Source organism: Ixodes scapularis, unplaced genomic scaffold (assembly GCF_016920785.2).
Source record: "Ixodes scapularis isolate PalLabHiFi unplaced genomic scaffold, ASM1692078v2 PGA_scaffold9__187_contigs__length_104089568, whole genome shotgun sequence".
NCBI lineage: Eukaryota > Metazoa > Arthropoda > Arachnida > Ixodida > Ixodidae > Ixodes > Ixodes scapularis.
In genome coordinates, this window is record NW_024609884.1 from 79,446,167 (window position 1) to 79,459,269 (window position 13,103).

The window sequence follows — 13,103 nt, forward strand, 5'->3', positions numbered from 1 at the left end:
CGCCGATCGCGCGGGAACTTCGAATTCGGCATTTGGAAATTGTTTTTTTACTTCACGAATACTGAATTCCCAAATTTCAAATTTTGAGGGTAATGTCCCGGCATCGTTTTCGACCGTTTCGGATAATAAAAAAAAATATGATTTTGATGTGTCAGTGCCCCTTTAACGGCGGCAAGAGCAGTTTTATGTATGCATTGAAGCCGAGAGATCTCTGGCACGCTGTTCAAGCCAGGGTCCATCGAGGTCAGGGTACACTCACCAAGCGGAAAGCACATGCACACATTTCTGTGGCAATGAGACCCTTCTTTTCCCCTTATTTTTCGTTTCTACAGTTACGTAGACTGGTCGGCAGAGGTGCTATGGGCAAAGGCTACTCGGGTGTGCACCGAGACTTTATCTGGTCGATCGCATTGCTGTGTTTGTTATGCTGTGCGTCCACCCCAATATATACCTTACGCCGTGGCCATGGGTAACCACACAATCCCACAGATGCTCTGAAGCACGCTCGCGGGAGGTCGACTACTTTACCCTGTCCCTTGCGCTCGTCAGCACTGGCTGTGTTGAGGATGCTCCAGACGGGACGGAGGCAGCCCAGAAGTCCGTCAAACCACCCTCCCGGACTGGCCCGCGTGGCGCCCTCCCGGTACGCCACCTCAAACTCTTTGGCCGAATGCGGCCGGCGGTCTGTGAGCGACTGGTCGCTGGGCGACCGCACCGGTGGCAGGCTCACGACCCCCAGGGGAACGCCGCACGCCGTCACGGGGCTTTGCTGCTCTGTGCTCAGCTGGTTCAGCTCCTCATGGATGCACAGCATGCTGCACGGTCCACCGTTTTCAGCATTACACCACTTTGAAATTGCTGGGTAGGAACCGAGGCATCGGTAAGAACATAAGCACTACGCAACCTCAGGCAACAAAGCTAGATCCTGCAAGCTACATTGAGCTGCCCCCTCCCTCCCTCCTCCTCCTCCCCCCACCCCGAGTTTGTACAAAGAAGCCTCTTTCCCTCCCTTTCCAATCAGAGGAAAGAAAGGAAAAGATGACTAAATACTGTCGAAACCATTTAAACAGGTGGCAGCAGCTATTTCGAAAATCATGGGTTGGAGGGCACCCCCTCGGAGATTAAAAGCACTAGATGGAATGTAGGCTACAGCAACAAAATACATATACTCCGTTTGCCGCTAAGCTGACAGGGTGGTGGAAAGTACATGCTTGCCAACCCAGTCAACCATTGGTTTTGCACCACGTGATTACTCTACGCGTATATTCCAATCGGGCAGCAAAAGGCAGGCGAGCGAATGGAACAGCAAACACATAGCTTCCACCGTTCTGTCAGCTTGGCGGTGAACAAGCTAGAGCACTGCACGGGCCTACTTTTTAAGGCCCGGCCCGCTGACTCTCAGTCGTCCCTGACCCGGGCCTGGCCTGATGAGATGCCCACTTGATCAGGCCCGAGCTCGGTCTGACTGGAGGCGCCTCGACTGTGGGAGATAAGCACATCTCGGCCCAGCGAGAGGCCGTGGCGTGCCTCAACTCCTAAATCCCAAGCAGCCTGGGAAAGTGTCGGTGCACTCAATATGCTCAGGAACAAAACTGCTGCTGCTTTGTTCCCAGCTCGGGCTGGGCCCGAGGGCAATCGTAATAGTCGGCCAGCGAACCGAGCCCGGGCTTTCAGGTTGGCCCGGGCCCATGCAGGGCTCTAGAACAGAGTATTTGCCTTTTGTTTGGCAACAAACTCAGTGGCATTATCTATCGGGTAGCCTTGGTACACCCCTGGTCCGCGTATATTTGCCAATAATTTGACGCAGTATTCTTTCACGATAAGAGTGAATTACATCCGACGATGCTTATCGTACAAATTATCAGGGAGGGCCAGGTGCAACAGCTAAAGGCATCAACTTTTTTTTCAGTTAGGATAAAATATAGTTGTAGAACCATCTTATTTGTCAATCTAAAAAACGCTGGTACTTCATGTTGAGGCGAATACTTTCTTTTTGTACTCTGCCAACCTCGACGCACGCCACTTGCATGCTATTTGTAAATGTTTCCTTTCCAGATTGGAAACACAACTAGCAGTGTATTGTTTCACCACAAATGAGGCTTACCCTTAGAACACCATATTTCCTGATCTATAAAGCGCACGACTGCGTAATATGCACCACAAATATTTTTGTTTATTATAGGCCAAAAAAAAATTTGTCTAGCAGTTTATGGGTGATGGACATGACTATGGTTGAAGATTGGGCTAGTTGGTAGGTCATTACTAAAAACGAGCAGCACCGAAGACATAAGCAGAAAAGAGGAGACAAACAAACCACGGCAATGAAGTGAGTTCACCTCCACTTCTCTGAGTCTTTGGCACCAGACGTGAGATATATGTAAGGTTCCATGTTTTCGGATAAATCCAATAATATCCAAAACACACTCGCAGGTAAAAATTTCGTCAATTCAGATTTATACAAAAAAAATAGTGTCGGTCCTGAGGAGAGCCCCAATAACAGCTTTTTTTTAATCTCGGAAATGGTGACAACAGGGGGTTTACTGTATATCTCATCAAGGTTTGTTCAGGACAACTGGTTATTGCACTTCTGGGTCACGGCAAAAGACACTGTTCCGGTTTCCAGTTTGGACCATACTACTTGTACATCTTAGAGGAAGAGGAGTCGTGTTTTAAAGTGATAGCTTTATGAGCGACAGTTTGCAAAGATTTCATCCTCCTCCCTCTCTCTCCCCTCCCCTCCCTCTGCCCTGCCCCCCCCCCTCCCTCCCCCCCCCCCCCTCCCTCCCTCCCCCCCCCCCCCCCCCCCCCCCCCCCCCGTTGCCTGTCATCGCTGCGCGCGAAAAATGGAAAAACTTTGTTTTCCATTTTTCAGACACCAGGAGGTGCTGTATGACAGCACCTCCTGGTGTCTGCTTTAAGGCGCAGAAAGAGGGGCGGTATCACAATCTTTGATTAAATTTTTAATAGAAAAATCGGTTGCTCACGAGTATGATTTTGAGTTTCTTAGTATGCTTAAGGCCCATAGATTGAGTTACCACCATTAATAGACAATCTCAGGATCCACTCAAGTGCCCTCTAAAAGTGCGCTTTGATTGACTGACATGAGAGTGTGTCATATGGGTAACAAAAACGTACAATGCTAGGAACTCATTTCCATTCCATTTGTTTTCATGTACAGTGCACATACACCTGAGCATGCATTCACTGAAGTGTACCAAACAAGCAACAACGCCCAGTTACCTTGAAGGCCCTTGCCCAGCTTAGTACGCCTCTGAAGAACCAACAAACTACTACAAAATGCTCCGACGGGCTTTCGAGACTGAAGTGTTAGGACCAGAGGTCGGCATTTTAGGTCGCCCTCACTCACCCTCACCCTCACAGTCACACTCACCTAAGCCCCTCACTCACCCTCACCCTCACAGCTACACTCACCTTCAGCCCCTCACTCACCCTCACCCTCACCCTCACACTCACCTTCAGTCCTTCACTCACCCTCACTGAACCTCACGGCCCTCACGCACTCACCGCCCTCACGCCCCTCACCGCCCTCACGGCCCTCACGCCCCTCACTCACTCACCGCCCTCACGCCACTCACGGCCCTCACAGCCCTCACGCCACTCACCGCCCTCACGTCACTCACCGCCCTCACGTCACTCACCGCCCTCACGCCCCTCACCGCCCTTGCGGCACTCACACCCCTCACGCACTCATGACCCTCACGCCACTCAGGCCAGCTTCAGATGGGGCGATTTCGCCCAGAAACTTTACGTCGCAACACCAGCAACACGGGCCGCCCACGATCGCACGCAGCAACCAATTGCTGCAATTTGCCATCGTCATCATAAAATTTTATTTTTCTTGCACTATTTAGACACAATTACGCGTTATAAACGTGTTTTTATGCATTTAAACCTCGTTAAGAATGCTAATGCACCTTTCTGAAACAGTTTATTTCCAAAAAACGATCGATTTCAAACCAGAACCAAGTCTTTCGGTGTCATAATCACCGGCACGAGGTATCACGTGAAAATTTTGCGTCCCTGATTGGATGCAGCCGCTTCAAACGTATTCGAATTGCTCCGAGTTGCTTGCTTATTTCGAGCCGGACCCGATCTCAGCAATTCGTGTCGATCTAGGGAAAGCTGGAGAACAACCCGCCATTAACACCAAAACTGCTGAGAAAGATGCTCGATCTGAAGGGGGCCTCACGCACTCACCGCCCTCATGGCCCTCATTGCCCTCACCGCCCTCACGGCCCTCACCGCCCTCACCACCCTCACCGCCCTCACGGCCCTCACGCACTCAGAGCCCTCACGCCACTCACCGTCCTCACCGCCCTCACGGCCCTCACCGCCCTCACGGCCCTCACCGCCCTCACGGCCCTCACCGCCCTCACAGCCCTCACGGCCCTCACTCACCCTCACCTCACCTGTGAGGATGAGGGTGAGTGAGGGTGAGTGAGGGCCCCCTTGAGTGAGGTTTGCCGAGGTATGGTTAGGACCACTACAAAATACGAGAGGCCCGTACGGAAGCAGAAGCATACAGCTCTGGTGTCACAAGAACTAGACAACAACTCATCTCCAAATACTTGCACTACAACTACAAACTACTTCATTCAAGTGAATGTAAAGAAGCGTGTGCCATAAGGGAACAAAGTGCCTAAAAGAATACTAACCCTTTCCCAAATACATCTTCCTTATCAGTGCTGCAAGAAAAATTAAAGAAAAAAAACGAAGAGAGTCGGATTACTCAGTGCAACCAGGTTAGCACAAGACACAGAGAAGCCCTTTTATTACACAGCAAATGGCACACGACTGAGCACAAGCAAATTTAAAATAAGCTTTTCTTCGAAGGTCACAACGTACAAGGATTACAAACTCACCACAATTTTTGCTAGCAATAAAAACTACCAGCGAAGAAGCCGAATCTCCTAGCAAAATGTCGGCTGCCTGACAGGAAGCTTCTTTTCCATGTTAGTCCTACCAGCTTCTGCTCCATTTGTGCCTTGTTACGGCTATTAAGAGTGCCAGCACTTTATTCTGAACTTTTAGGTGTCAGCTACCTCAATCCATCAAACAGCCCAAGTTCAACATAAAGCACCATACACGAAAGCTGCCACCTGGCCCACCATTAGATAACATTAATGCCACAACAGCCTCGTTTCAGCTTAATTATACAAAGCACCAGGTAGTGACAAATTAGGTGACCAATAAAAATTATTCACTGGAGCTGCCCAACTTGACTTGGGGCTATTGGAAGGTTCACACATGACACAGAAGGTACAAAACTCTTTTCACGGATGGGCATGTAAGCAAGTCCAACAGATAGGAGTTTATACTCTAACCCTCCACACGTGCTCGGTGCACTTATTCTTTGTGTTACTACAGGCAATGGGAAGCCATAGCAGACCAGTCTTATCGACTTTCATGAACTGTGACGGCACTACTCAGCATTTATGACATTACACTAGGCTATAAGATGCACAGCAGAAATGTGGAAAAAAAAACTGCCAAAAACACAAATCATTGTACAATGTAGTCGACGACACTCCTGAACTGATAGATATTTTAAAACAAATGTAACTGAGGCCACACTCTATTCCACCTTAAATTAGGAGCGGAAGATGAGCTCCTAATTGCACAAGTGCCAAAAGGATCTATGAGTGTCCACTCGTAGCATTGATCCTCATACCATATTAAAAGGCAAAATAGAGTATGAATTTTAAATGGCACAAAAGACTGCCAAAGAAGGCTTCAGCACTTTCATTTAACTGTTCTATCGCTGTCACCGGGTCACTTCCAATGGCACCAAGCCAAAGGTAATTCAGGCTTTCACCATACAGATGCTCCTCTCAACTTGCTATAAACAAACTCGTAGCTTTGATGTCACTCTGCCGGCAGGGGCGATTTCCCGGCGTTTCGTGCTCAAAGTGTGCGCACGCGTCTTGTCGTTAAATAGCGCTCTGCACACGTGCAGCGCCCACGATTATCATGTGACCGTACGCTTGCTCATCCACAAGGAGCGAGGCATGCAGAATAGCTCTTCACCAGCTCCCACTAATCTACCCAAAATGAAGTCCAAAGAACTCAGGAAAGGATGTGGGATTTGTACTGGAACACAAAAACGTTGCATTCCACACAACACTGCGTGGGGTCTCGCAAGGAGATATGAGTCGGTCCATCCTGAAGCATGCGCTGGCAGTGTTTACCTGCCCCCTAGGTCCTCCTTGTCGGTGCTGAGCGGAGGGCAGTGAGGCACGGGTTGCAGCTCCTGCCCGGGCTGGTCGGCCTCAGTCCCCCCGGACATGGTTGCCGAAATGGTCACGTCCTACCAGGGACGAGCGAGCTCATCTCCTGCGGTAGAAACCCAAATACCGTCATAAATTGCTCCCGTCCACCTTGAAAGAGGCACAAAATTATCTGTTCTGTTTCACTTAATGTTGCTCGGAATTACAAAGAGCGCATCAGTTTGCCCGTCACCGATTAGCAGTCGCGGAAACAACTGGAGAAAGAGAAGAGACCTAGCTATTTATGCTTTTTGTAATATCACAGTTTATCCAGTGACGTCTTTCGATTTCATTTGTTTTATGACTACTTTGGGCACTGACCTGATGTGATAACAAGAATTACAATGACACCGCCCCGCCAACATGCTCACATTTTTAATAGAACCAGAGAGCAAGTACACTGTCGTTCCCGTTGCTCACTTCACTTATGATTTATACAAGCTCAACATGTCTCTAAAAAACAATCAGTTATTTGACAGTACTTACTTTCCTGACAATTTTTATTACAACACCCATACTTGTGTTTTAATGGTGATATTTATTTTTAAGGCGAGAATTTCGAGCTCGTAGTTTTATCTTTAGCAGTTGCTCCTGCTGACTGAGAGTTTGCGCAGCCAAGATGCATCCTTCAACAAAGAGCTCGCGCTTACAGCCTAGTAGCGGAATTGTTGTACATTACAAAAAGCTGGGGAACAAAAGATAAAGCGAAACAAAGGGCAAATGAACACAGATAAGTATAAACTATGTGAATACGTTAAAAGAGCAGAGCTACTTTTCGAGTGAAAATGAGGCGACGAGACGAGATCATTATGGCGCATGCTATTTCTAGCGCTCGAGACATGGGAACCGGGACTCGTAGCCGGTTGGCCTGTGGGCCGCGTCCCAGCAAGTCACAGGCCGCATACGGACTGCAGGCCGCGTGTTTGAGACCCCGACGTAGATGTTGCGAGCGCTCAGGATTGCTAACACAAACCACTTTTCTCGGGTGATGAAAACATATGAAAATTCGCATCCTTCATATGGTATGCACCAGTAATATCTTAAACTTGAGCACATGCATGGAATGCGCAAATAAAGAAATCTGAGCAATGTTTGAGGATACAAATGCTAAGAAAGCACCACTGCAGTCTAAGTAAACAAACACGACGGCACGAGCGTTTCTGCCGTTTGAGAATTCCGCAAGACATCGCTGGCACGAATAGATGGATCTTCCCTTCTAGTACGTGCTGGGTTATCATAGCAACACACAATGAGAATTCACAGACAAGGATAGCGCTTTACGCGTAACGATGAGCTTCCACCACGCTGACCATGTTGAGGATCACCACCGACGCCATGTTTTTCAGCATATAGGAGGAACCGCGACCAACATGCAACGTGCGCGGCCGAGCTCTCCTTGAACTGCGATTGGTCTGTCGGCACGGTCGCTCCCTTCATTCCCGAACATAGCGAAAAAGTTCAGCCTGATTCAACTCCTTGCGTTGCGAACAAACACAAACAAAACGGCCATTTGGCACTTCGTTGCTACGGCAACCCGTCGTTCCAACCGGTTGCATTCATTCGTAAGCATAGGGGTCGCTTTGAACGCAAGTGTGTGAACGGGCCTTACGCACAGTGGTTGCTCCGAACACAAGTGTGTGAAAGGGCCAATGTGGAAGATGTCACAAATTTCAACTGAATTAAATACTGCAAAGAATAATCTCAAACACACATGTTGAAACCTGAAACAAAGGCAAAAAAAGCAAGGAAGGATGGAAACACAAGGACAGGCAGTATGTAACACAGACATATTTTTAGAGAATGTTTTTAGTGTTGTTTCTGCTTCATCACTCCACCAATCTTTAAATTGTTGCCACCTGCCTGCCTGCCTTCCTCGCCATAAGAATGCTGTTGGCACTGGGAAAAGCATCTAGAGGCTGTTGTTAACCGTTTTCAAACGTTTTATACATACTACTGAACATACAAGATTACATTATTTACTTAAGAAAAAGGCCACGAAGTTCTAAGAAAGGTTGCTTGCTTTGCAAAGATAAAGAGGAACCAAACAAATGCAGCAAAACTCCTCAAGCTGGACACCCCAATTCCTTTCTCACGTGTCAGACAGATGACTCCTGAGGAAATTATGCTGTGCTTCGCATGTGTGTTAAACTTTTCCTTTAATCTTACATTGAGGGGGACATATTTTCTTAGGGATGGCAGTACTTATCTGGCTGCAAATGGCGGGACTAGTCTGCATCTGTCTATTTTTATTTCACTGCAAAAACTGTCTAGCTCAACAACCTATAGAGTTTTTCACCCTCTGCTGTATGGGTGCTGCCATCTTGGAATCACATGACGAGGCCGCCATAAGGTAGCTTCAACTCGTTGCTTCACTCTCCCCTCCAGGCCTTGGCGAAGGCGTTGTATTCGTGTTTGTCGTCGTGTTTCGCCGTGAATTTTTGTCTTGCTCTGTAACGTGTCGTCTGATACTTGTCGTTACTATCTAATTACATGCCATCCTTATGTTCACCACTTCTACACTTGGTTTTATAAGACATTTTGACTATTTGCACTGTCTGCATACCGGAGACGTGTAGAAGGCTAGAGGAGGCACATGAGACAGCGTTAGCGCTGGTGCACATTGAGTATGTAGATGTCTTTAAGACATCACAATGGTCAATGTAAGGAGTCACAATGTGTCTTTCTCGAAAGCATCATACTCTGTCTTCATAACGAATAGAAAGCAGTTGCTTTTGATTATTTGGCAGAATTGTTATTGCAGTACAGACATTCGTTCAATCGGTTTATTTAATAATAAAGAAAAACTATGCATTGTATTCAGTCCCATGTCTGAAGTGAAGTCACTCAAGTGTCTTCATTATTTTATGAAGATATCTAATTCACTTATTTAAACACAAAAGTTAGTGCTCCCCAGGTGAAAATTGCATAGTCAGCTTGTGAGTGCCTGAAGTATGCAATATGTAACGCCGAAAAGAAATTGTCTGCATAGAAATCACCCGAGTGCAGCGTTGTCAATGTCAAATTTACTTTCAGCGGCTGGCGACGTCAATGAAAGTAAAAAGTGCGTCTGTTCCAAGCTAATAAAAATCTGTCTACACATGTCCATGAAGTGGTGCCTGGCATTTGACTTGAGCTAAACTTGCTGGAGGTTGTTTCTCTTAAATCTTTTAATTTTATTTTATGGAAGACTTAATGAGGGGTCCGTCATGTCTCATATCCTGAATATGCCGCAAGGAAATATAACAAATTAATGATTTCTTAAGGCCTATATTGTGAAATGCTGCTAATGAATACCTTAGTAGGGCCAATATTTGAAAGAAACATGGGTCTAAAGTATCAAACTGCCGAATTTCCTACTCTGTCCAGGATGAGCCATCAAAACATCTCTCGAGTACTTAATTTTTTTAAAGAAAACAGGTGAAGACAATAATGCTTTTTCTTTTACTGCATCATTACTGGAGGGCTTTCGAATCGCCAATGTTCAGAAAACAGTGGTGTCCTCGAAAATCAAACGGAGAGCACTAAACTTGCGAGTTGATCTGTTCTTCGCGATTCAGCATCTCATTACAAAATGGAAGCAAATCAGATTGCCGACCTGCTTTTTCACTATGCCTTCGTACATTAGTCTTTTTATTAGTTTATTTTTATGGAAATAAGTGTCAACCGATATGGTCAGTGCAGCTATAGATAAGGGTAATCCTCCTCCTGTATTAGTTACGTCGTTTCACCGCAAAACCTGGCCAAACAAACATGACCACACGAAAGTCTTCGTACAAAAATGTCAACCAATTTAGGTTCGTAACTTCTTTGCAGTTTTCAAAGTGGCTGAGTACCATTGTATTGTTGGTTGGGTACCATAAGGGACACATTTGTGTCACTAAATTAAGCGAAAACGACACAACTGCAAACACGTTGAAAACGAAACCAGCCAAGTTGAAGCCACTTTATGGCGCTGAAAAAATCAGCGCCCTCTCTCTGCTGGTCAGGTAATTACTGAGATAAAAAGGTCTATGGCGCAAGAAACACAAACATAAAAGCTCTGATCAAAGTCTTCACAACCTCCTGTTAGAATATACTTCCATTTCAACCACAAGCACAGTGAGACTGTTCTAAATCGAACTGAAAGATCCATCATTCAATAAACCGTATACATGGCAAAACATTGTCTCAGTACAAGATATGTGCCTACATTGAAACAAACAGCAAAAAGACATTCCGCTACAGAGGAATGTAGCAGCTGCTGTGAACAGGAAAAGGGTTGAAAACATCACAGACAAGATTAATATTATAGACAGGAAATACCAGAAAGGAAATAAACTGGGGGAGAATTTATGTGTCAAACCAACGAAGGGCATCTTATTACAAAATATAACCACTAGAAACGAAAAATAAAAAAAAATAAAAAATAAATAAAGAAAATAGAGATAGAAAATACACGAGTTTTCCCATCCTATAAAACCAATGTGTCATGGTTATATAGACAAAAAATAGAGTTAAAACAAGTTCACTAAAACAAGAGTTATTCAATTAAAATCTATTGGAGAAAATGAAATGTGGAAAACATCAATGCACACAAATTGCACCTAAGAACAAACACATGGTCCTACATATCTGACTCTTTTCAATAAAAATGATTAATATATATTTGTCGAAAGAAAGCAATATATTAGATGAGAGGCAGAATGACGGGTCTCGATTCACTGTGCCTCTAATCTATTAGCCGCAATTTCCAATAACTATGCAATATTGTTAATGCACTGCAACCGCTGAGTAAAGGTGTAACTGCATGGCATACTACAGGGCAAACTGCCTTCAATGAAATCGGGTTACGTATTTACTTACGTTCTGTTGTGTGTGCGTGTGTGTGTGTGTGTGTGTGTGTGTGGGGGGGGGGGGGGGGGGGGGGGGGGACGGGACACGGGGGGACACCTGCGTAGGTTGACAAATGGAGTACAATATGTTCCACACGATACACGATTGGTATGACAAATTCGAACGGCCGTGAATATCGTGATCGGCGTCGGAACAACAATATACGGGGGCGACTTCATTGAAAAGCAAGCCGCGGGGGTTAAAGAGCGCCTGAGAAAGGGATAGCGCGTGCGTACGCACGTATGCACCACAACCAACGCGGCAGACGCCGTAGAGTTCGGCATGACAGCTGTTCGAAGGAAATGAACCACCCTTGTGCCGACAAACATTCCAGGTCCCTGCAGCCAGCGAAATCGCACAAACAAGGAGAATCGCCACGAAAGAACTTCGGGCGATAACCTTTTTTTTTTTTTTTTTTTTATTATTACGACTATTATCCCATCAACATTCCAAACGTCACGGACTTTTTTATTTTTATTTTCGTAAGCCGCAGACTGGTTGCCTTGCATATCGTTCGGTTCGGATTAAGTAGTACCGCTGAAAACGAAAAGGTGGTTCCTACCAGGAATGCGCCGTGGCTTCCTGCTGTTGCGATCAAAACAAATGCCTACGCCATTCGGAGAAAGCAGCGGCCGCGGGCAGAGGCGACCGACTGCCCGAGTGAAGCGAGTTAAATGCCCCGACAAGATCGCGATCAGGGACGTCCCATCTCGGCAGCTCGGCTCCGGTTTTGCGCGAGACCGGCACCGCAAAGCAAAGCGTCGGTGGAAGAAGCAAAAAAGCCATACCTCCATCCACGAGAGACGCCGTCGCAGCGCGAAGACTCCGAACGCTCCGAACGCCGATGTCCACCGACAGGGCGGCAGAGGGCGCCAGTGCGGCATTCTGCGTTTCTCTTACGTCACCATTCCACGCTTTTCTCCTCGCGAGCTCGCGATTATCCTCCATCACGAACGCGACGAACGTCGTCGAAGCGAACTGGAGCTCGGTGTTGCTGCGTTATACAAAACGGTTTATGTGTCAATCTTTTTCAGACGCGTATGGTTTGTCAGATTTCATGGTATTTTGTTGTCACTGGAATTCTTCGTTTGTGCCTTCTCGCTTGCTTCGGATGATAAAGTTCTTTTTTTCTTTCTATTTTTTTTTTTTCGGATGTTTTATATAATTTCTTTGCACTCAATCTCCTAATCGTCGCTTGTTTGTGTGTGTGCGTGTTTCCGTTATCGGTTCGTCGATTTGCTTGACACCAAGTTTCTGAGAAAATATCAGAAACTAGTGTTCAAAATGTTGACGTTTCTGACGTCGTGGTTTCGTTTCATTTCGATTGCGTCTGGCCTACATTTAGCCTACCACGTAAACTTTTATGTCCTTGTCTTATCTTCTATTTTCAGCTCTTGTACCATCATAGTACTACTGCGCATTCAGCCCCACAAGCCCCTGTCTGTTCTAACAAACTTGTCTGCGTGTAATCTATGCATTCATCCCATTCTGCGAATTAGACTGATGCACGCAACTCCTAAACATGCAGTTTTTTTGTTTTTTTTTATGTGTGTGTCTTTTATGCGTTTGACGCGAGAATGCGCTACACCTCGCCTTAGTGTTTTGTTGTTGTTGTTTGTTTGTTTTTTTCCTTAGCACGCGGCTGTACGGAGGATGTTGCTTCTCTGCATGCATTAGTGCGCGGTAAGAAGCGCGCTCAACTAAGCTCATTTGCGGAACTTCCGAGTACTATCGTGTTCATATTCAAAGGCCAAATCAAATAGTGAGTTATTCCAAGCGCTCACCCAAGGCTCTGGATATTCTTGCATACCTACAGTAAAGATTATTTATTACGACACAAATTCCTCACATTTCAATTAAATGTAGTAGGAGCTAGCAGGGTAAGCACTTTGGTGCACTTTGGAGAAAATGGTGCAGGCGATCACATCGTTGGTTTCATGAAAC

General features: G+C 46.2%; 1 protein-coding gene across 4 annotated transcripts in view; it reads right to left on the reverse strand.

Annotated features, from left to right (window-relative positions):
• The window catches only part of LOC8026510 (mitogen-activated protein kinase kinase kinase 12), a 37,499-nt gene extending 25,487 nt beyond the window's left edge, over positions 1–12,012 (reverse strand). The window contains exons 1-4 of one of the 4 annotated variants that reach the window (XM_029971265.4): positions 11,948–12,005; positions 6,210–6,354; positions 4,677–4,706; positions 529–815 (exon numbers count right to left, since the gene is read on the reverse strand). In XM_029971265.4, the coding sequence (XP_029827125.3) occupies positions 529–815; positions 4,677–4,706; positions 6,210–6,307 (415 nt within the window). In that variant the 5' untranslated portion in view covers positions 6,308–6,354; positions 11,948–12,005. Of the gene's footprint in view, positions 1–528; positions 816–4,676; positions 4,707–6,209; positions 6,355–8,380; positions 8,479–11,721; positions 11,745–11,947 lie in introns of those variants that run through there. The other 3 variants (XM_029971267.4, XM_029971266.4, XM_029971268.4) reach the window with 3 other exon arrangements.
• Positions 12,013–13,103: the final 1,091 nt, after the last annotated feature.